Source organism: Artemia franciscana, chromosome 15 (genome assembly GCF_032884065.1).
Source record: "Artemia franciscana chromosome 15, ASM3288406v1, whole genome shotgun sequence".
Lineage (NCBI taxonomy): Eukaryota > Metazoa > Arthropoda > Branchiopoda > Anostraca > Artemiidae > Artemia > Artemia franciscana.
The window spans coordinates 33,462,998-33,487,289 of NC_088877.1; the positions used below are offsets into that span (position 1 = coordinate 33,462,998).

General features: G+C 36.9%; 1 protein-coding gene across 1 annotated transcript in view; it reads left to right on the forward strand.

Annotated features, from left to right (window-relative positions):
- Positions 1–2,550: 2,550 nt before the first annotated feature.
- LOC136036389 (sialin-like) overlaps positions 2,551–24,292 on the forward strand; it is a 54,867-nt gene continuing 33,125 nt past the window's right edge. Inside the window, exons 1-2 of the mRNA XM_065718573.1 lie at positions 2,551–2,752; positions 14,441–14,658. Coding sequence (XP_065574645.1) covers positions 2,731–2,752; positions 14,441–14,658 — 240 coding nt within the window. The 5' untranslated portion in view covers positions 2,551–2,730. The remainder of the gene's footprint in view (positions 2,753–14,440; positions 14,659–24,292) is intronic.

Sequence of the window (24,292 nt, forward strand, 5' to 3'; positions counted from 1 at the left end):
GTATAATGCTTAATTTTGTCAGCGAAATGTTTAATTTTCCTGGTTTTCCTGTGTTTTCCTGGTATTTCTTTCGTAAGAGCTGAACCCCCCTCCTCCAAAAAAAAATCTCGAATAATAATTTCTCTAATTTTCTCCTCGAATAATAGTTCTTTTCCAAATAAATATTCCTATTTACTTGTCGAATTACGAAGAATAAATATACATTAGTCGTAATTTTCAGTGAGAAACCCCTTGAGTTTAATGACGGCAGTGAAATGATAACCTTGAGTATTTGTGTGATATGCCGCGATTTAAAAAGAACTAACAGGCAGTATAATTTTTGGAGGAGCGTCCGGCCTTAAAAATGATCTAACAAAATATTTTACTATTGTGACTCTGGTTAGAGAGTTTTACATGCAAAAATGATCCAGTAATAAATAGTCCGCCCCCAAAATTATCCTCCCCCCATTCCATGACCCAAAATTAAAACCCAGCTCAAGAACTACTGAAATCCACTGAAATTCATACTGTCACGCATACAAATCGCTTTAAATTTCCTAAATTTTTAATCACTGATGCTGAAAGTGTAATGAAGATACTATCAGAATTAAACGTAATTTATATAAATCTACTCGATTCTTCTACAAAAATAAGGCCGAAGAATTGTCTACTAACAAAACAAAAAATTGGTATTCTGAGGTAAAAAAGCTGTGTGGTAGAAGTCTAGACCAGCTTAATTTCAACCTACCTGAATCCTCTGAAGTTCAGTGGGTTCAGGCCCCACTGTTGTGACATAGCAAACATTTGGTGTATCATGCACGGCAGGACGTGCAACCTTTGGCCTAGGCCGTATCCAGCGGAATGGGGGTTTAGGGAGTTTGATGCCCCACCCCGTAATGTCTGTCCGACACGTAAAAACGCAACAAAATTGAATATAAACAAATTTTGTTAGGGGTTTACCCCCTCACCAAAGCGTTTACTCTAGGGTATTTTCCTTGGGGGTATCTTCTGCGGGAGGGGGGGGGGTAAACACTGGTCACCCGTATTCATATGCATTTAAGAGCAGAAAAGATACATTATAGTATTACAATAACGTCATGCATTGTATAAAAGGTGTTCTATATAGACAATATTTTTCAGATAAAATATTCCTAGAGGATGACCAGAAAAAAAACAACAACAAGTTAATGGCCTTTTAAGTTTCCTTCGGACGAACGTAACGTTTTGAATAAAAAATTCGAGACCATGGGGCGGGGCATCATGTTTAATTTGTTTAAATAATTTGTGCATTCGAAATGGCCCAGTTTTTTATTTTCGAAGAAGCTTGCAACTCAAATTTGTTCGCTCCTTGGCTGAGGATCTCGAAACTTTCCAAAATAGGCCATTTCTGTGATGAGCCTGCAACAGTTATTCTATTCTTTACCTCCATGGCCTTGCCCTACATCGAGTGGGCGCTGACTCCACTACCTGGTGTCAATCTCGGAATGCCACAAGTTCCACCACGCTTGGCTCAGTCCCCAGAATGTAAGATGCAGTTATCCCACTTTTGACACACGCCACCTGGTGCACATGATTTCTGAGAGACAGCAGTACCTCACCCTGCATAAAATTTTCCTATTTCCGTTATTATGAATTTCTGCTTTATCTGAGAATTTAATGTCTGGGACGAGAAATTTTTTTGTGATATTGGAATAACAAAAAGTGAAAAGTTTCACTTGACAATTCTGATTGAAAAACTGTATGATCAGCTCAAAATTTTTTCACAAACGGCTCATTGACAGTGTTTTTTCACAAAGCAATGGAGGGGGAGAATGTATTTCCAAAGTCTAGGGAAGTGGCATTTTTTTTCAACTGTTCAAAGAAAATACCCCAAAAGGCATAAAAAAAATAAAACTATCCCAAAAAAGGTTTAGCTGAAATCTAGAGGGCCCTGTGCCCTTCGTTGTCCCCTCGCCACTGGGCTGTTGCCCTATTATGGGTCAATATATTTGTTTTCTTAGTGCTTTTGTTGATCAAAAAGTGTTTTTGCTCATAGCAATTGGTCCCAATTGAGAGCCTCCAACTAGACAAACCTTAGTTAGCGGACGTCTATCCTTACCGTTACTCTTGATCTGCGTCTCAATCCAGTTTTACATCCATATTTACGAGATGCGTCGTAGATCCGAATTTAGTTCTGAGCGGGAAATCTAATAAAGTCTTCCCTTTCAATGTTTATCCCTTTTTACATTCATTTTAGGCAAATTTAACGAGAGAGGAAATATTTCTGAAGCAGATACCGACCTTGTAACTCCTTCCCCCTCATTACGGCTCAATGACTTATCATGAAAATCCTTGTTTGTAAAGGCACATCCAGGATTGTTGTTCGAGAGGCGTGTTGATTATCATAAAAAAGACACCAGCATTTTTCCTATGTTTTTATGAATTGGACAAAATTTTCGGAGAGGGGTTTAAACCCAGTAGTCACCCCTCCCCCTTGGATACCGCCTTACTTGTTCGTACCGTAACTTTTCATTTACAATACAAATAGTCAAGTCATGCTCGACTACACTTGCAATTTTTAGTTTCCCGCTAGACTGACAGAGAGAGAGAGCAAAAGAGTCACCTCCGGTCACCTCTAACTGAATTCTATTTCCCGGGCATGTCAAACAGTAGCTCAGAGTCAGCTCAAACAAGTAGACCATAGAAGACTGTGGAAACAATTTAGTATAACTCGGATTTCATCAGAAAGTTATATTTTATTGAACTGTTGTCATGGCGGATCAGCAAAAAGGGCGTGAGTAATTACTCTATATTATTTTCGAATCATTTCCATTGTCAATAAAAATGCTTCAAAAGTAGGCTAATTTAAAATAGCTTTTCAGTTGTCTTCAAGAGGCTGTGTTGCAATTTTCTTTCAAGCAAAGGGATATGATAAAACAGTGAAAAGTATTATTTTAATTGCAAATCTATTTATTAAATTTAGGAAAAAAGCCTTGATATGGCTTAAATTGTTGCAGAAATAATGGGAGCTGCATTTTCAAAAACTAGTAATACTGCAAAAGAAACGCCAAAATAAAGAACAATGGAACTAACAACTTAATGCAACACCAAGCCGCCTGGGGTCAACACACCTATGCTCCCCCTCCATCCCAAATTATCAAATCATCCTTCTGTACACCCTTTGGTACTTGTATGATATACGCAATGCCTAATGTTCTTCTAATATGTTTCTCTGACACTCAATCCTAATGAAAGTAAGATAAAATAAGCTTTTATACTTTAGAAGGAAATTTGGGCTGTATATTTCCACATTAGGGAGGGGGGGGGGGGGGTAAAGTATAGCGGGTCTGCATGTCGAATGTGTTAGGTACAGTCATTCTGCATATTATGTACTAGAATTGTTTTCTAAGTTTACGCTGTCCAAACACTTTACCCCCTCCCCCTAGTGTGCAAATATATAGCCCAAATTATATATTTTCTATCTATTCTATCACTTCTCTTTGTCTTGTCTCACGCTAAGCTGGAAAAAGCCGGCTCTGTAATGCGTCAGTGCATGAATGACTTGAGCAGTAGGGCATTTATCATACAAGTACCCACCCTTCCAGAAGTTCCAATTTCCTTTGAATCTTTTCTTACGACATCATCCCAGTTCCCACCCCTTTTGGGGACAACCTGCTTTTCGTTTGGCCCTAGATGGTTGACTGAAAAGGACAATCTTTGGCAATTTATCATCTTTCATCCACAGAAAGTACCCTAGCCGTCTCAAAATAATGGATCATTTGTTGCATATTTACAATTCAGGGTATACGTTTAACCATTAAGACAAAGGCGTAGCTAAGGCTTTCAGATGCCAGGGACAGTGTGGGTTAGCCTCCTCCATGAAAAATTGATCTCGCCTTGTCATCCCTCAGAGGGCGTGCCCTGGGACAGCCCCCCCCCCTACCGTAGCTACACCACTATATTAAAATGGTAGGAAAAAGTAAGTTTGTTACGTAAGTGAATGTTATGTTTGGATTTGGGATGTAATTCTGATTCTAAAGATATCTCTATTTCTTAGGTACCTCAATTGTCAGTTAATGAGAATATTCACCAAATTAGGTCAGGGAGGTGTTTGAGAGCATCTACCTCAATTCCTTTTCCCTTCAAGGGACACTGACCTTCGATGAACTGGGCCAGAATTCCGGGTACTTATGTGTTAAAATGACCCCATTCAAGAAGAGAAGTTAGGTTTATCCTAATGAAATATACCTAAATATGATGAAAATATAATACTTTATAATTAATGACCAAAATTATGGAAACTGCAATAGAGAATAATGGAAAGCAGGCTCTACGTGGTCTAGTTGTACACTTCCAAAAAGTGTCTTTATCTAAAGAGCATAAAGTCATGTTGTGTCCATTGACTCACTGTTTTGTTCTGGACAACACCCCTTATTCTGGAAAAGTCTAATTGTCTCTTCTTGAGCCCTTGCCAAATCCGAAACCTTCATTTTAACATCCATGGTCAGATACTATTCTCCATCACTACACATCCAGGGTTGCCACCTCAACCAGATAAAAACCACAAGTTTTTCACCAAGAAAATCACCAGTTTTTACCAAGAAAATTACCAATATTTCATCAAAGTCATCAAAATAGGCCTTATACCAAAAAAGACGCGTTGTGCACCATGAGCCAAGGCATTGTTTTTTGTTTTTTTTTCAAAGGCCGTCAACTACTCAAGAAGGAAGAGAATTTATACCCAGAACCGGAATTCCAGCCAAAACAGAAATTGTGTCCTAAAATCCTGTTTCTGGACATAAAGAGCCTTTTTGTTTATTTAACTACAATTTTACTTGCCTTTGTCTTTACTTTGTAATAGTCACTGAAAAAGGGCATTAGAACTCATAATTAACGTTCGAATGAGCCCTTTCTCGATATTTTAGGACCATTAGTTCTATAGGATCACCCCTGAAAAAAGAAACAGCAAAAACAAATAAACACCCATCAATGAACTTTCTTCTGGCTGAAGATACCGAATTCCTCATTTTTGCAAAAAGGAGCGTCAAATCTCTACTGTAGGTTTCTTACACTGAATCTGATGGTGCAATTTTCCTTAAGATTTCATGATTTTTTGGGGTGTTTGATATTAATTTAAAAAACTTTTTCCATAAAACAAATTTTTCAAAGAAAAGTAAAGAGCTCCAAGCCAAAAAGGAGCAGAAATGAATTCAAATAATTTTCCAAGCTTAAACCTACCATAATTACCATCAATAAATAAACGAAACCCAAAACGAACAGAAATTACAATAAATAACCGAGTCAAACTCAAAAAGAGCAAACATTAAAATTAGTAGGGCTGATAATCCCCATGCCTTGTCAAGACCAGAACAAATTTATACTTTACTGAAAACAATATAGGCTACTTCAAAATAGTCTTCAGGCTAATACAAAATATTTGACATTCTTATTTTAAGTTTACTCATAAAAAGTATTTAGGGTGTGAAAACGACGCATTTTTTTCTTAAATTACACCATCAAGTTTGATGCGTTCATTAACTCTAGAGGAAAGGTTTAAACCCCTATATACAAAAATTGTTTTTTTTTTCTCGGTAAGAATTGTCGTGGATGCGTGTTTATTTCCTTGTCTATTCTTATCTCGTTGTTTCCCCTTTGAAGGGGAAAAAGCCTACAAGGAAGAGCCTTCCTTGGTAGTGTCAGGATATCACAATTGTTTTCCCCAATCCCGAGAGCCCCACCTGCCAGCTTTAGACTTGGTTGAGGAGGCAATACTAGTCCCTCGAAAAAAGGGGAGAGCTACCCACTACTCGCTGAATCTCCGGGTTTCGTAGTAACAAGAGTACTTATTTTTCCCACCTCAAAATGCCCCTGGATGTATTGACTAGATATCTCAGAATCTTTACTGGATAACATTTTGGTTCTTTTTGATCACAGCTTAGATACCAATACAGTTATGAAAACTCGATTTATTTTTGGGACACAGTGCGCGGTAGCGATGCTAGCGGCTGGAGACAGGCAACTGGCAGTCTGTACCAAAAGCTTCTAGTAGGCAAGATAGGGGTTTTCATAACTGTATATTGGTATCTAACTCTGGTTCCCGCCTATGGTATTGTAGTACGGTCTACGCGTCGGAGCGCGGGCTTGGAGGAGGCGCCAAGTTCAGAGCTGTGTACCAAAAGCTTCTCATGGGCAAGACAGGAGTTTTCATAACTGTATATTGGTATCTAAGCTGTGGTTTTGATCCAACTGTTTTTTTTTTTTCGACACAAGAGATCACTTCCTACACCAAGGTCGGTGCTTCGTATTCTTAGGGGAATCAACCCCCGGATATGATTTAGGTAGCCATTACTGGTTTTTAAAAATCGGTAATGTTTCCCAGTTTTTCCCCATTGCATATACGAAAACGACTCTAGCCAAAAAAAGGACTGCAGTTGCATATTTTGTGGCCCCACCCCGCCCCATCTCTGAAACATGTTCCATTGTACGTGTCAGATTAAAGAATGGATAAACAATGTAGCAAATTTCAATCAAAGAACAACATACGAACAGATAAGATGAATCAGAAAAAGTTGTGTATTTTGGGAGGAGGTGAGATATCCTCCATGCTGTGTAGGCTACGTGGTTGCATGTTCCCTATAAAATATTGAATAAAGGCAAGTGTGTAATTAGAAACCAGACGTCAGTCCCCTGAATGAAACTGATTTTTATCGGTTTTCTCAGGGAAACTTCTTTAGTAAAGAAATAAGGATTATTTGCCAGGAGACACGTAGGATTACTTCTATTCTGGACTGAATTGTGCGAAATTGAATGTGAGAAGTAGGCTCTTAGCCAGTGGAGGGAGGGGGGCTAAATTTTAGTTTTTATTCATTTTTTACGGTTTATACATAATTCACCTTGTTTTTGGCTGTTACGCATGCATAGTTAACTTCTTTTTATTTTGAAAAGAATCTGTATTTAAGCCAACCACCACTTTTGGCTCATAACTAAGATTTACAGTTCGTATGAAAATAATTGCCATTTTATGGCATTTATTGTTAGAAGGATTTTTATTGGAAGGAATAAAAACTTTGCCTCCCTATTTTTTTGCCTCCTTCTTACCCTGGAATTTTGAAAATACCTTTTTTTCGGGTATTTTATTGATAAATGCCTCTTTGGGATTTTCATTAAAGAAATTTAAAAAATCGCAAATTTGCCCCGCTAGATGTTCAAAACTATGTTTTGACCCCCCCTCTATATTTTTGGTAATTGATGTCAATTATATTGTTTTCTCCTCATTCTTATGAGATCACTTTTAAATATTTATGACATAGCAATAAATTTTATTATGGAAACAAATCAAAGGGCTCTCTCTCTCAAATCATGTACACCAGGTGGCGCTTCCCAAGCGTGGCGTAGTTGTGCCAAGCATGGTGGAACTGTGCCAAGTTTGGTGGAGCCGCGGCAGACGGGGCGTTGTGAGATGTACACGAGGTGGCAGAAAGTCAGCACCCTTTCCAACAGACCCATAATTAGACTAAACCGCAACTTGATCTTACGTCACTTTGTTATCTTTTTTGTGTATCCTTTATCTTTGGTCAGTTCCACAGGAACCACCCAAGGGCCCTTAAGTATACTTATTTTATTTGTTTCTGATTATTTTTCTTAGCACGTTCGAAATTTGTATAAAATTCAAATCCCTTTTACTCCGTCTTTTATGTCTGATTTTAATCCCGTAATTGTGTTTCACATTGTCTGAAGTACATTCCCTGAGTCAGCTTGTAAGTGTCTTTCTTTCATGATTTTAGGAAAATCAAATGAGCCTTTATACTTAAACATTTCTCTGATGTTTCGCTACCCCACTAGCGGCGACAAAAAGAACAAGAGCTAAGAGCTCATATGGCACTTGTGACGAGGCGAAAAGAGCTAAAAGCCAAGAGATCATATGGTATGAGCTCTAACAAAATTCTATGAATCAATAGATTGATTTAAAAAGGAAAATAAGAGGCTTAATGCCGGTCAGGATTTAAAATAAGAGCTCTGAGTCACGATGTCCTTCTAAATATCAAAATTCATTAAGATCCGATTACCCACTCGTAAGTTATAAATACCTAATTTTTCCTCTCCTTTTAGCCCCCCAGATGGTCGAATCTGGAAAAATGACTCTATCAAGTCAAATTGTGCAGCTCCCTGACCCGCCTATCAATTTTCATCGTCCTAGCACGTCCAGAAGCACCAAACTCGCCAAATCCCTGAACCCCTCCACCCAAATCCCCCAAAGAGTGCGAATCCAGTACGATTCTGTCAATCACGTATCAAGGACATTTGTTTATTCTATCCACCAAGCTTCATCTCGATTCCTACACTCCAAGTGTTTTTCCACGATTTCCCCCTCCAACTCCCCCCAACGTCAAACGATCTGGTCGGGATTTGAAATAAGAGTTCTGAGTCATGAATTCTTTCTAAAAATCAAATTTCATTAAGATCCGATCATCTATTCGTAAGATAAAAATACCCCAATTTTCACGTTTTCCAAGAATTCCGGTTCCCCCTCCAACTCCCCCCAACGTCACAGGATCTGGTCAGAATTTAAATAAGAACTATAAAGCACAAGATCCTTCTAAATATCAAATGTCATTCAGATCTGATCACCCTTTCGTAAGTTACAAATACCTCAATTTTCAAAATTACCCCCCCCCCCCCTTCCAATTCCACCAAAGAGAGCAGATCCGGTCCAGTTATGTCAGTCACGTATCTTAGACAGGTTTTTATTCTTCCCATCCAGTTTCATCCTGATCTCACCGCTTTAAGTATTTTCTAAGATTCCCCCCCCCCCCAATTACGCTTGATCCGGTTGAGATTTAAAATAAGAGATCTGAGTTACGAGGTTCTTCTAAATATGAAGTTTCATGAAGATCCGATCACTCCTTCGTAAGTTAAAAATACGTCATTTTTTCTTGTTTTTCAGGATTAACCCCCCGCCCCAATAGATCGAATCCGTTCCAATTATGTAAATCACGTATGTAAGACTTTTGCTTATTTTTCCCACCAAGTTTCATCCCGATCCCTCCAATCTAAGCGTTTTCCATGATTTTAGGTTCCTCCACCCCAAACTTCCCCCAACGTCACCAGATCCAGTCAGGATTTAAAATAAGAGCTTTGAGACACGATATCCTTCTAAATATCAAATTTCATTGAGATCCGATAACCCGTTCGTAAGTTAAAAATACCTCATTTTTTCTAATTTTTCAGAATTAACCCCTCCCCCAACTACCCCAAAGAGAGCGGATCTGTTCCTGTGTTGTCAATAATGTATCTAGGACTCGTGATTATTTTTTCCACCAAGTTTCATCCCGATCCCTCCATTCTAAGTGTTTTTCAAGTTTTAGGTTTCCCCCTCCCAACTCCCCCCCCAATGTCACCAGATCTGGTCGGGTTTAAAATAAGAGCTCTGAGCCACGATATCCTTCTAAATATCAAATTTCATTGAGATCCGATCACCTGTTCGTAAGTTAAAAATACCTCATTTTTTCTAATTTTTCAGAAATAACCCCCCCCCCTCCCAACTATCCCAAAGAGAGCGGATCCGTTCCGTTTATGTCAATCATGTATCTAGCACTTGTGTTTATTTCTCCCACCAAGTTTCATCCCGATCCCTCCACTCTAAGTGTTTTCCAAGTTTTAGGTTTCCCCCTCCCAACTCCCCCCCCCCAATGTCACCAGATCCGGTCGGGATTTAAAATAAGAGCTCTAAGACACGATATCCTTCTAAACATCAAATTTCATTGAGATCCGATCACCTGTTCGTAAGTTAAAAATACCTCATTTTTTCTAATTTTTCAGAATTACCCCCCTCCCGCAACTACCCCAAAGAGAGCGGCTCCGTTCCGATTATGTCAATCATGTATCTGGGACTTGTGCTTGTTTTTCCCATCAAGTTTCATCCCGATCCCTCCACTCTAAGTGTTTTCCAAGATTTTAGGTTTCCCCCCTCCAACTCCCCCCAATGTCATCAGATCCGGTCGGGATTTAAAATAAGAGCTCTGAGACACAATATCATTCCGAACATAAAATTTCACTAAGATCCCATCACCCATTCATAAGTTAAAGACACTCATTTTTTCTATTTTTTCCGAATTAACCGGCCCCCCACTCCCCCCAGATGGTCAAATTGGGAAAACGACTATTTCTAATTTAAGCTGGTCCCGTCTCTGATACGCCTGCCAAATTTCATCGTCCTAGCTTACCTGGAAGTGCCTAAAGTGGCAAAACCGGGACCGACAGACAGACAGACCGGCAGAATTGGCGATTGCTATATGTCACTTGGTTAATACCAAGTGCCATAAAAAGGGGACATCACTGCTTCCCATGCAAAAAAAGCGACTTTCCTTTTTGCTCAAGATAGGGTGATTCACACTAATAGGTTTTTCTGCGATCGAGATTCAAATGGTACAGTTCTATTTCGATCAGACACTATGTTTGTGGGGTTTCAGGCTATTTTTCGAAATCCCCAGACGTTGGTTTTGCAAAAAAAAAAAAATCAAAATAACAGTTAGCATTCCTGAATCAGCTTCAAACGACGATTCTTTCTCATTCGATATTTTTTTTATGCTGCAACCAAGATAGTAATAAATACTTTGTTACTATCGTGGGCTTTGATTTATAGGTTTTCATCTATATTTTGTTTTTTTCATTAACATTTTTCTTTCTTCTATGCATCTTTTGTAGTTAGTACTGGAAATATCTATGTAGTGTAAGTAGTTGATTTTTTTTCATTTCCGACTATTTTACCATGTATTTGAGCCACGCGGGGGACAATGCTATAATAGTTTGATTTTTTGTGATTCAATCCTTTGGTCAATCCTACATAAGCTCTTTACTTTTTGCGTGAAAAATGTTCGCAAATTTCTGGTGTTGACACGAGACTAGTATATATTAATGGTAGTATTGTTGGTTGATAAGCTTTCTTAATAAGAAGTCGAGTCGTCGTAGTAAAATGTGCTTACTAGGAATAGTCGAGCTTGGGGTATTCGCCGTGGTGGTTGTCGAGATTTGAGCTGGTTTGGAAAAAGTAGTTGACGGATCGGTAGTGTAGTAGTAATCATATGCAGATCATGATGATCTGCCAGTCAAGATCGGGATATTAGGGGGTAAGACCAATAAGAAGATGCATCTTGGATAAGTCTTAGTAGGAATTTGCGTTATAGAAGCAGGTGAGAGTCCTTGTTATGCAAAGGCTGTACTATGCTACTAGGACTGGATGTCTATAAAACTAAAATTTTTCTTTTAAAGGTTTAATGCTCACTATTAACCTGATTTTCCTTAAATTTCAAATTGTAGCTTATTGCAGTTTGCAAAATTCATTTTGATGTTTAAAAATTCATTATCTTGGACCACTTCTTAAATAATCCTTGAATGATAAAGAGTACACAATAATATAACATGATGATATGATTGTGTGGCGTTCAAGCTCCCAATTCTAGTCCCTCCAATCACGCAGACTAGCAAATGATGTATGGTTCTGCTTTCAACAACGTGTCTCGTAAGACGACCACCTCTGCACTAAAATTAATCTATTAATCTATTTTAATCTTAAAATTAATTGTTTAAAATGGATCTAAATTATGGAATACCCTTTCCCCTGGGGAAGGGGGGAAATCTGATTGCCTTTACTGCGAATCACCAAAGTTTTGTATATGGCCGAGGACTATATCTTGTTCAAACAGGGAGGGGATTGGTACGCAATTGTCTTGGTAGTGACCCTTATATTTCAAAACAGTGTTGAATGAGGTTGGTTCAGATAAAACCAAGAACGAGACTATTACCATTTCTTGTTCGACGTTCTTAGCTTTTAAACTTCCAGATTACAATATTGGTCTTAGATTTAAGATGGAAATCCAGAGAATAAGACTCGTCGGGCAGTAAAACAAATCAAATTTATTTTCGAAATGCAAGCGGAGTTTAAGCACAGTGTTCACCGCATTATTTGACCGCATTAAAAATTACAAGCTGCCAGTTTTTGGATTACATTATTACTGAGACATGCTGCTCGTGATTGTAAATAACACTTAACGTGTTAACACTTAACAACTTCTTTCATCTTGTTGTCTTCCTTCAAGTTTTGGTATAATTCAAAAAATTATTTTCTAAACACAATTTCACGAAGAAGAAAACGATAAATCTTAGAATCATATATTGATTATGAAGTTATAATAAAAAAAAACCCTATTTTCTCTGATATCATTTGTTTTTCAATTCTCAGTAAAGTCATTGACCTCAATTCGTTCTTCTTTCAGAAAATTTGAATTAACTGTGGGATGGGGCCATATCTCTACTCCTGATTCAGCATGATTTTAGTTTAAATTATCCTACAAGAGGCTAAGTATCCAAACAGTTTGTGGTGACGAACTGTAAGTAAGGAGCAAATCGACCCGATAGTACCTGAAACTCTTAAAAAAGAGATTTTGATACATCAAAAGATACCGAAAATCCTTCAAAAGAATTGGCTTTCTATGCTGATTCCAAATATGTAAATTCATTAAGTTTATTGTTAACCATCAAAAGTTACGAGTCTGAGAAAAATCGGCAGATTTTCAAAAAGGGGGGAAACACACCCAAAAAGTCGAGCGATCTTGATGGAAATCACAGTGCCAAATTTAGCAATTCAGAGAACTGTATCGCAGAGGTTTCAAGCTCCTATCTACAGATTGTGGAATTTTGCCAGACGGAAAATCACGAATAGGTTAAGTGTTAATTTGTTGATTTTTTCCAGGGTGACCTTTTCGAATCAATGCTCCTAAAAGATCGAGAAAGAGCTCATTTAAAAGGAAATCAAAAGCTCTAGTGCTCTTTTAAGCGACAATAAAAACTGGGGATCAACTAGCCCCTCTCCCACGCCCCCGTTTCCCCAAAGACGTCTGGTCAAAATTTTATATAGTTATCTGATTCAGCATAGTTGAAAGGTCCAATAACTGCATTTGGGGATCACATGACCTCAAATAGTCTCCAGGGAAAGGGCTGTAAGCTACGCAGTTTGCCCTTTGTTCGCGTACGGTATTGGTTATTAAGAAATATACCATTTTTGGGGGGGGGATTTTCGTCTCCGTGGGAGGAAATTTTTAAACGGGGAGGAAGGGAATATCCTGACATGATTTTAAAACGGTCAGAAATTAAATAAAAAAATATAAACATGTCTCCTCAACTGAAAGTAAGAAGCAAGATTCAAACTTAAAAAGAACATAAATTATTCCGTATATATGGGGAACTGCCCTTTCCTCAACCCTCGCTCTTTATGCTAGTTTTTGTCAGAATTCCTTGAGAAATATTGCTCAAACAAAAGGGCCGTTGAACGGGGAGGAAGGGAATATCCTGACATGATTTTAAAAACGGTCAGAAATTAAATAAAAAACTATAAACATGTCTCCTCAACTGAAAGTAAGAAGCAAGATTCAAACTTAAAAAGAACATAAATTATTCCGTATATATGGGGAACTGCCCTTTCCTCAACCCTCGCTCTTTATGCTAGTTTTTGTCAGAATTCCTTGAGAAATATTGCTCAAACAAAAGGGCCGTTGAATTTGAATGAGAAGTATTTTTAAGAAATTTAAAAGTTTAGTAAAAAGAGCCAGGGTTGAGGACGGGGCAGTCTCGTATACCGAATAATTTATGTTTCTGTTAAGTCGAATTTTTTTTTATTTTTGTTAAGGAATTATGTTAGGCGTGATTAACGAAAAGTAATAGGCAATTATCATAGTTGTTGTGTCCATCGCAACTTAGAAAAGACCGAACTCTAGCCCATGGTAACCAAAATTTTATAAAAGGCCAATGAAAAGAGTAATAAGTTTTTTCATGTAGACTCCCCGCCCGTGTACGAAGATTCTGGATTTGTCCTTGCTACCAAATAATGAATAAATCTGAAAAGCTAAAGCAAAAGGGATGGAAAATATGTTTGAAGTTATCAGAAATAACTGTTATTGAAATGTCACAATCCTCCCTAAGAAAATTATGTGTCCCCCTTTGCCTTACTAAGATTTTGACGATTTGCACACGCGAAAGATTTCAAAGATCTCAAAGTATGGGTGAGTTTTGTCGAAAATATACCAAATTAAATTACAAAATCGCAAAATATGGAACTTTGGAGAGGACGCCGTCCTAAAGATCCCTTACTATATACTCATCCGATAAGAACAACCACCTCGATTCATTGTTAACAGCAAGTTTAAATTCAAAACAGACATTCAGTTAACTGATGATTACTTTATAGATCGCCGTTTAAAGTACACTTAATGTTTGGATAATAAATTTATATTTAGGCCTATATTCTTACATTTTATATATATATATATATATATATATATATATATATATATATATATATATATATATATATATATGTATATATATATATATATATATATATATATATATATATATATATATATATATATATATATATATATATATATATATATATGAATAATGAATAAGGGTACTTTCCTCTTTTTAGCGATGATACCAGCAAGATACATCTTCACCTTTTTCGCCTCTGCTGGCCTTGCCATTCTATATGGACTAAAGGTCAATCTGTCCGTCGCGATTGTAGCTATGGTTAATCATACAGGATTGGCCGAAACAACTCATGATGATGGCAGCCATGGTCAGGCCAATGTTACTTACGCATGTCCCGCTCAAGGGCCGTCAAACTCGACTAACACTTCCGAGCAGGTAATTTTTGTTTCTCTAACGCACACATAAACCAAGGAAAGCCTACTGGCGTCGCATGGTTTATAGTCATTATAGCCTTCAACTTTTTTTTCTCTCACGCCACTTTTTGTGCTCAAAAATATCCACTATCGTATTAATCCACCTCGTATTAGTAATGCTAAGTATGTTGTTTTTAGTTAGCACAACGTTTTATTATGCTATTGACAATTTTTCTCTTAAAAGTTGACTGCTTTGTTTGCCCCCAGCCCTTCCGATAAATTATTTATTAGCACTTTTCAATGTTTAAAACACTAACTAATCTTGCGAAGCTAAGTAACGGGTGGGACGGGGTGTTACAAGCCCTCGATCTACAAGCCCTCGATCTCCACTTGTCTGGCCTACGGCCACAGCAAAAACACTGCAAACATTCCCATTCGTCTTGCCTTAAGTGTGGGAAAACAGGCCACGCAATTAGTGAATGCCCAGTGTCAGACCCTTTCTGCAGAAATTTTATCCGTAAGGGACACACAGCCCTCCATAAACAATCTTGCCCAGCTCACCAAAAGCGAGTTGTAATCCTTAGAACATCTGCTAAAATGAACCTACCCTACTCAGTTGTAGCTGCAAGAATCCCTTGGCATCCCACGCCCCATCGGCCCAGTAGAAGCCAAGCAACAGTTGCTGTAGCAGATGCAAAGACAGTATCTTTTCCAAAAGAGGCAAATAATGTTCATACTCAAGGTTCTAGTCAGCCTCCATCCCTTACCTAAGTTTAATTCAACATCCTGCCCTCCAAAAGATTCATCTAAAACTAGCCAAGAATGGCAAAGGCTTGCAGCTTATCTCACAGTCAGTCACTTAATTGAGGTTAGTATTGAAGCTGAGGAAACCAAAAATATTCTCAAGAAGAAAGCTATCGCTAGACTCCTATATGTGATGACATATTAGAAACAGCTATGGCTCAATTATCCTCCATGAAAAAGGACATAGATTCCACATCAAAGCTAGTTAAGCCTGTAGACTCAACTGCAAATCAAATTAATGTAGGCTCTGAAATTGCCACAACCTTTCATTTACTAAATGAAAATGTTGCCAATTTATGTTTATACTGCAACAAAATAAGTTACAAACAGAAACTAGACCTACGTTGCCAGGGCAACGTGAATTGTTGTGGCAACCTTTGTCCGGCTTTGCCGACTAAATTGTTGCGAGAGCAACACTTTGGTTTTGTTTCTGTGCTATCGATCAGTAATCACATGATCAAAGGCTATTCCTCAGCGTTGAAAAAACAACATTATAGTATCGAAAGAAGGGACTAAATTGAATTTGCAGCCAGTTGAACTTTATCCTTTTCAATCGTAAACCTGTGACAGATGAAAACTCGGAACAATATCTTATATAATCTAGTTGGTATTATAAAGTTATCCCTAACTTTTCTGGATCAAAATACCATAGATGGCATTCTATTGATTATTACGAAACTATCTCATTGTTTTACATTCTTGTTTGTGCTTGTTTCTTCACTATCGGTTAAATGATGAAGTTGTCAGCCTATCGAAGTTTTAAAAACGGTATGTTCAAACAAGAACGCAATCAGTTATCACATGACCAAAGGCTATTCCTCAGCGCTGAAAAAACAACAACTACAAAATAATATCGAAAGAAGCGACTAAACTGACTTTGCAGCCAGTTGAACATTATACTTTTCAATTGTAGACATCGTGACGGATGAAAACTTGGAAGAATACCTTATATAATCTAGTTGGTATTATAAAGCTATCTGTAACTTTTCATGATTAAAATACCATAAGTGTCACTAATTATTACGAAGCTACCTCCTTGTTTTACGTTATCGTTTGTACCCGTTGCATAAACACTTAATTCTGTCAGATTTAAATAGATCGAATACGATGTGCACCAATTTGCACAAATTTCTAGCCCAAAGTGAACAGATTCTTACTTACAAGGTCCTCTCCCGTGATAAATATCAAGTTCACCGGAAACAAATAAATGGGTGCACCAACTGGCAAAACACTCATTTAACGCTATTTAACACTTATAGATTTTAGTCCATCTTCAATTTGAAAGAAGTGCCTGCCTGCTTGCCTGCTAGAACGGAGCTTTCCACTCAAAAGCAGAAACATGGTTTGATGGAACGAAAGCTTGGCTGCACAACTTCAGATACTCCTCTCTGACATAGGCTATATAACTCCACTTCAATTCGCACAAAACTCGAAATACTTCCTGAACTTTTGGAAATATTAGCACTTTTCTTTTTCTGCTCTGTCTTTTTCTTACTTTCATTTTCAATGCTTCTTTCTGTGCCTTTAGAAACTTCGGTTTTTTTAATTCGTTTTTTGCTGGCAGTACATTGACTTGGTAGACGATAGAGAATACTCGAAATACTTCCTGACCTCTTAGAACTCTTCACACTTTTATTTTTCTGCTTTTTCTTTTTTTTTTACCTTCATTTTTAATACTTCCTTCTGAGCTTATATTTACTCCAGCTTTTTTAATTTTTTGATTTTTCTCTCTAGTACTAGCACTAGAACTAGAACTTGTATTAGAAGTCCTAGAGCTTGAAATGTTTCCTCACTTTTTAGAATTCTTAGCAAATATCCTTCCTTGTTGTTTGTTTCTTTGTTTCAGTTCTCCTAGGTTCGATTCTAGGCATAAATTTCTTAGCCCCAATTCTGCAAACTTCGTAACCAAAGGTAGATCACCAGAGAGAACTAGTTCAGCTGAATTTGATAATATCCCAGTGGGCGTTGCCCATGCTAGTTTTCAAATACAGATCACATGGTTGGATAAAGGTGTCTCGTTGAATCTTTAGCACTTACCTTGTTAAACAGCTGTTGGTATACTGAAGAGCTAATCGGAATCAGTTCAGATAAGTTTCCCATCAAAGCTGGTAGGTGGTTCCTATGTAGACAGTGGTAATACTGGTGAAACTTATATAATGCTCATTTATAATGAACTATATCGATCAATTTTTTAAGAACTATGTCGATCCTTTATGTAAGAAAACTCCTAAATAGAGGACATACAGTCTCTTGGCTGGAACAAAAAAAAAAATATGTTGGTTTGAAAAAAAGAAAAGTGGGTTGAACTACGATAGTCTATAAGAAAGGCATTTTTTTCCCAATATTTCTCCTCAGCTAGCAGGGCAGCGGAACATAAGAAAGAGTTTTTTAATGGCTCATTTGAAAGGAAATAGATTTACCAAAACTTAATAAAAATAATTCTAGAACAGAATTAATTTTTTTCTAAAAACTGTATTTTTTTCCCATAACACTGTATTAGCAAATGTTATAAACATCATCTTTCATACAAAGATCAAAATAGGATATTTAACATTACTAGAAGCATTTAGATTTAGTTCTATAGAATGCTATATTTCTTTTAGGGGTTCAACAAAAATCTGATTTTTTAATCAAAACTAAGGTTATGATGTAAACTGCAAAAGTATTTCTGTTGTCTGAGCAACAATTTTAATGTTTAACTTTCAACTAGAAAAATACATGAAAATTTTAAAATTAATTTTGTTTTTAGTTAGGTTCTTACTACTTTACCCGTGACTTTAACTCGTCACATTATTTTATAGTAAGAAGTTTTCACATTAAAAAGATATTATGGTCTCAAGAGAACAAAATAAAAGAATGATATCCAATGAAGCAGAAAGAGACTGTTTCTGTCCAATGTTGATTGAACGCCAGATTGAGCTCCTACGATTGGTAAAAGATATATTACTACCAAGTCATATTGCTACCAAGAAAAAGGGAAAAGTTAAAAAAGCTGGATTAAATAAAGACTCGGAAGGAAGTATTAAAAATAAAGGTAATAAAAAGCCAGAGAAGAAAAAGAAAAGTGCTAAAATTTCCAAAAAGTTAGGAAGCATTTCAAGTTTTCATTCTAGTGTTAGTAGTCATGGTAGTGTTAGTAGTATTGGTAGTGTTAGTAGTGATAGTACTAGTGTTAGTAGTGTTAGTAGTAATAAAGGCTCAGAAGTAACAATGAAAAATGAATGCAAGAAAACGACAAAGCAAAACTGGTGTTATCACTGATTAAAACTGTGATTAAGACTGATTAACAGTTTGTGAATCTGCAGTGTCTCATCGAAATAAATGACGAGAAAAAAGCCCCTAAGGCTACCTCCCGAGAAGGATACTCCCACTGAAACCCTTAGCCAGTCGCCATTCCAACCTACCTATAAAACCCTTCCTAGAACCCCCCCCCCCAACTACGTAATCCAAAACAGTTAGCCACTTGTCAGGAATTCAGGCCTTAGCCGAAACTAACTATAATGAAAGAGGTGAGACGCCTGGCAAAAAGAGGAAAAAGGATGAAACTCGTTCACCAACGATAGTGCAACCCCTCTCTTCAAGTGTCCTAGAAACTAATGCTAACGATCACCCCAATTATTATACTGCCTCAATCAAGAAAACCAATGGCCAAATCTTTTCAAAAGATCGAATAATGCAAATTAGGAAAGCTGTCTTTCTGATCACCAAGGTAAATTTTGAACTTGTTTTCAAGCAGGACGAGTCTATTGATATTTACTTTACGTCTTCTCAGGCGGCAGACCATGTCCTGTCGAAATCCAAAGAAATAATTCTTGATGGCTCAAAAATTTTAGCCACAAAAAAAGATGTGGAAAAGTTACAAAAGTATGTGCTGTATGGTGTTGATACCAGTGTAAAAGTGGAGGAAATACGAACTGAACTAACAGATTCTTCAGGCCTTCTCATCAATCCTTCAGCTGCTATAAGGCTAAGTTTAAACAAAGAAGGTTTTCTTCCCCCTAGCCGTTCAATCCTCATTTCCTGCAAAGTTGAGCTAAGTGGAGAAATATTCTTTTACGGTATGTCCCTTTTTTACAAGATTTATAAGCCCCAGCCCCTACAATGCTCCACTTGTCTGGCCTACGGCCACAGCAAAAACACTGCAAACATTCCCATTCGTCTTGCCTTAAGTGTGGGAAAACACGCCACGCAATTAGTGAATGCCCAGAGTCAGACCCTTTCTGCAGAAATTGTATCCGTAAGGGACACACAGCCCTCCATAAACAATCTTGCCCAGCTCACCAAAAGCGAGTTGTAATCCTTAGAACATCTGCTAAAATGAATCTACCCTACTCAGTTGTAGCTGCAAGAATCCCTTGGCATCCCACGCCCCATCGGCCCAGTAGAAGCCAAGCAACAGTTGCTGTAGCAGATGCAAAGACAGTATCTTTTCCAAAAGAGGCAAATAATGTTCATACTCAAGGTTCTAGTCAGCCCCCCATCCCTTACCTAAGTTTAATTCAACATCCTGCCCTCCAAAAGATTCATCTAAAACTAGCCAAGAATGGCAAAGGCTTGCAACTTATCTCACAGTCAGTCACTTAATTGAGGTTAGTAATGAAGCTGAGGAAACCAAAAATATTCTCAAGAAGAAAGCTATCGCTAGACTCCTATATGTGATGACATATTAGAAACAGCTATGGCTCAATTATCCTCCATGAAAAAGGACATAGATTCCACATCAAAGCTAGTTAAGCCTGTAGACTCAACTGCAAATCAAATTAATGTAGGCTCTGAAATTGCCACAACCTTTCATTTACTAAATGAAAATGTTGCCAATTTATGTTTATAATGCAACAAAATAAGTTACAAACAGAAACTAGACCTACGTTGCCAGGGCAACGTGAAGTGTTGTGGCAACCTTTGTCTGGCTTTGCCGACTAAATTGTTGCGAGAGCAACACTTTGGTTTTGTTTCTGTGCTATCGATCAGTAATCACATGATCAAAGGCTATTCCTCAGCGTTGAAAAAACAACATTATAGTATCGAAAGAAGGGACTAAATTGAATTTGCAGCCAGTTGAACTTTATCCTTTTCAATCGTAAACCTGTGACAGATGAAAACTCGGAACAATATCTTATATAATCTAGTTGGTATTATAAAGTTATCCCTAACTTTTCTGGATCAAAATACCATAGATGGCATTCTATTGATTATTACGGAACTATCTCATTGTTTTACATTCTTGTTTGTGCTTGTTTCTTCACTATCGGTTAAATGATGAAGTTGTCAGCCTATCGAAGTTTTAAAAACGGTATGTTCAAACAAGAACGCAATCAGTTATCACATGACCAAAGGCTATTCCTCAGCGCTGAAAAAACAACAACTACAAAATAATATCGAAAGAAGCGACTAAACTAAAGTTTTTTAATGGCTCATTTGAAAGGAAATAGATTTACCAAAACTTAATAAAAATAATTCTAGAACAGAATTAATTTTTTTATAAAAACTGTATTTTTTTCCCATAACATTGTATTAGCAAATGTTATAAACATCATCTTTCATACAAAGATCAAAATAGGATATTTAACATTACTAGAAGCATTTCAACAAAAATCTGATTTTTTAATCAAAACTAAGGTTATGATGTAAACTGCAAAAGTATTTCTGTTGTCTGAGCAACAATTTTAATGTTTAACTTTCAACTAGAAAAATACATGAAAATTTTAAAATTAATTTTGTTTTTAGTTAGGTTCTTACTACTTTACGCGTGACTTTAACTCGTCACATTATTTTATAGTAAGAAGTTTTCACATTAAAAAGATATTATGGTCTCAAGAGAACAAAATAAAAGAATGATATCCAATGAAGCAGAAAGAGACTGTTTCTGTCCAATGTTGATTGAACGCCAGATTGAGCTCCTACGATTGGTAAAAGATATATTACTACCAAGTCATATTGCTACCAAGAAAAAGGAAAAAGTTAAAAAAGCTGGATTAAATAAAGACTCGGAAGGAAGTATTAAAAATGAAGGTAATAAAAAGCCAGAGAAGAAAAAGAAAAGTGCTAAAATTTCCAAAAAGTTAGGAAGCATTTCAAGTTTTCATTCTAGTGTTAATCCATGGTCATCGTTTGACGCGAAATATGACTTTTGATCTATTGTCTCGCCGCTGCGGCGACGCAGCGCGGAATACGCACCGCATTTCATCTTCTTCAACCTACCTGTCTGTGTGAACACAAGGTAAGAACGCCGGAGGGTGAAAACCATCGCAGCTAATATAAGGAAAGTCTTACCAATGATGCCAAACATGGTAGTATCATTTTGGTATGTTTCACCTCTACCGGTACAATTTAGTACAATCCCTAGGAATATGGTACATTTTAAAAATTATGGTACAATGTGATACAATTCAGTAGTTTTATACTGATGTTTATATTCTTCCATCTATAAATAATTTTATTTCACCCTGATCTTTTTTGCCACAGTCAGATAAAAGACGAACAAAGCGGTCACCAGTCACCATCTGTTTTTGAAGTCGGTCTTCAAAAACAGATGTAACTTTTCTTCCTTCCGCTTTTTTGTTTAGGTTTTGGGAAGATCATGAAAGACTTACAGAGATTCAATGAGCCCTTGGGCGTTGCTCCATCATGTGAAAATTTCTGAAGTGGGCACAAGTGCCTTTTTGTATTTTCATTGAAAAACAGAAAAAATTGCAATCCCCCCACACTAGATATTGAAGAATACATTTTGAATCTTTATGAATTAATGCTGCTTGGCCACTGCTGTGTCATTTGCTGCCGATTGAGTAGGCAAGAGTACATAAAATTATTTGGAAGGGGGTATTTAAAAATCGAAAAATTAGGACAGTCTATTGAATAGATAAGGAGTTTTTTAATATTCTATAGTAAGTTTGGGGAAGGTCCATCTGTATTCAAAGTACTTAGCTGCTTGAATATTTCAAACAGCTAACATTATTGAAACAAGTTTTAATGAGTGATTTGTGGGAAATTTTGGGTTGTGATTTGAGGAATTTTGGTAAATCCTGATTCTGAAAACAGGATTTGGAAAAAAAGAACTGTATGGGCTTACGATTGGATGCAAATATGCCTTACTATGTGCTACAATAGGATATACCATATTGAGTAAAAATGGATTGTTTACTAATCTTCCCATGGTGTTAATTTTTATTTTTGGAGACTCTCAGCGCCGAAATTTTTACCTACTACAGCCAGTGCCAATAAACCAAGAATTATTTCTAGAGTTCAAACTCAGTCGCGAATACAGAATGAACCTTGTGGTGCTGAGGTCTCGTCATTACATGACTTTTTTCTTAGTAATTTCCTGATTTGTTCATTTTTCAGATTTTTTCGACGGGAGGGTCCTTGTCACCCCTCTCTATTAAGCGGTCGTCTAATTTTGTTTCATTTTCTCTTTCTATAATATTAGTTTTTTAATTTACTTAACTAATACACTATACTGTATTCATATGGTAGTTACGAATTTGGTTTATGTAAAGCTGCCGGTTTCTAACAAAATCGTATCATACACCGCTATTCCTAACTGTACCCATCCGTGTAATGGCGTTTGTTCGTGAAGATGTAGGATGGAAGCGAGCAAATTGTATTTGCTGAAGTCTAGGGGAGTTATAATTTTGCTGTTGCTTTCAATGGGATTATCAAAAAAAATATTTTCACCCTAAATCACCATACAAATTTATGCCCTGCACCTCTAAGTAGGTGTCTGTTTCTACATAGTTTGGTGATTCTCTGCCTCTTTTAAAATGTGCCGGCCTTCCGTCTTCGACGCAAGCTTTTGCTTACTTGTCTGCCGAAGAAACTGTAATTTTTGGTAACGGTCATTTTGTCACTGAGGACACGTGCACAGTAATTGAAACGGGTTGAAGGGGGGGGGGGGTTCAACTCATTAATTTATTCATCCACATATCTAAGATAACAAAAACACACAAATTCAAGATCGTCTCTTTGACTCTTATGCAAACACATATATTTGAAAAAATGTAATTATTGATTTTGACGAAATAGTAGTTTTAACATATATGAAAGACCAACGTCTATGTGACTGCATGCAAATACGACATTTTTCGATTTGCATTCTTTGAATTCATTAGTCTTTCTTGATTCCACAAAAGAAAAATTAAATACCATAATTACTGCTAAGCGGAATGTCTAAATAACCTGACGGAAAGTTCATTGTTAATTCCAATTCGCAATTATTATTTAGTTATGACAAAAAAATGTGCATTTTCATTGCAACCTTGCATTCATTATTGGAATTTTAAATGAGCTATTGATTCACTTTTAAAGAATACATAATGAAACAATTTTTACATCTAATTGACATTATTAAACATAATTGCATTGGGATATTAAAAGTTCTGGGTTCCTGACACGTAGACATGAATTTATTCGGAGAGGGACCCACCCCCTTTGGGCTTGTATACAGGGTACCCAAAAGAAGTATCCTTTTCCTTACATGACCCAAAATGGGTGCATAATCTAAATCTGGGCTTCCCAAAATCTTCTTGGTATCACCTTTCACGGAAAGGAATAATTATAATTAGTTTAGAAAAATTACACACTTACATATGATTTTCTAGATTTCAAGGGTCTTCTAATCGGCATTCAAGTACGAATTCAAAATGTATGTTTTAAGAGAATTTTAGGCTTAAATGATTCACTTTTGCTCAGTGGGGCTTAAATGAGATTTATTTGGGGCTTAAGCCTAAGCAGTGCTAGATTGGTTAGAATGGTGAAATTTTGTGAGAAAATAATTAGGCTACCTATAGTTCGGCTTCTGAATTCAGCTTACTTGGAGAGTTTGAAGGGTGGCAGACGTCATTCGTGGCTTTTTG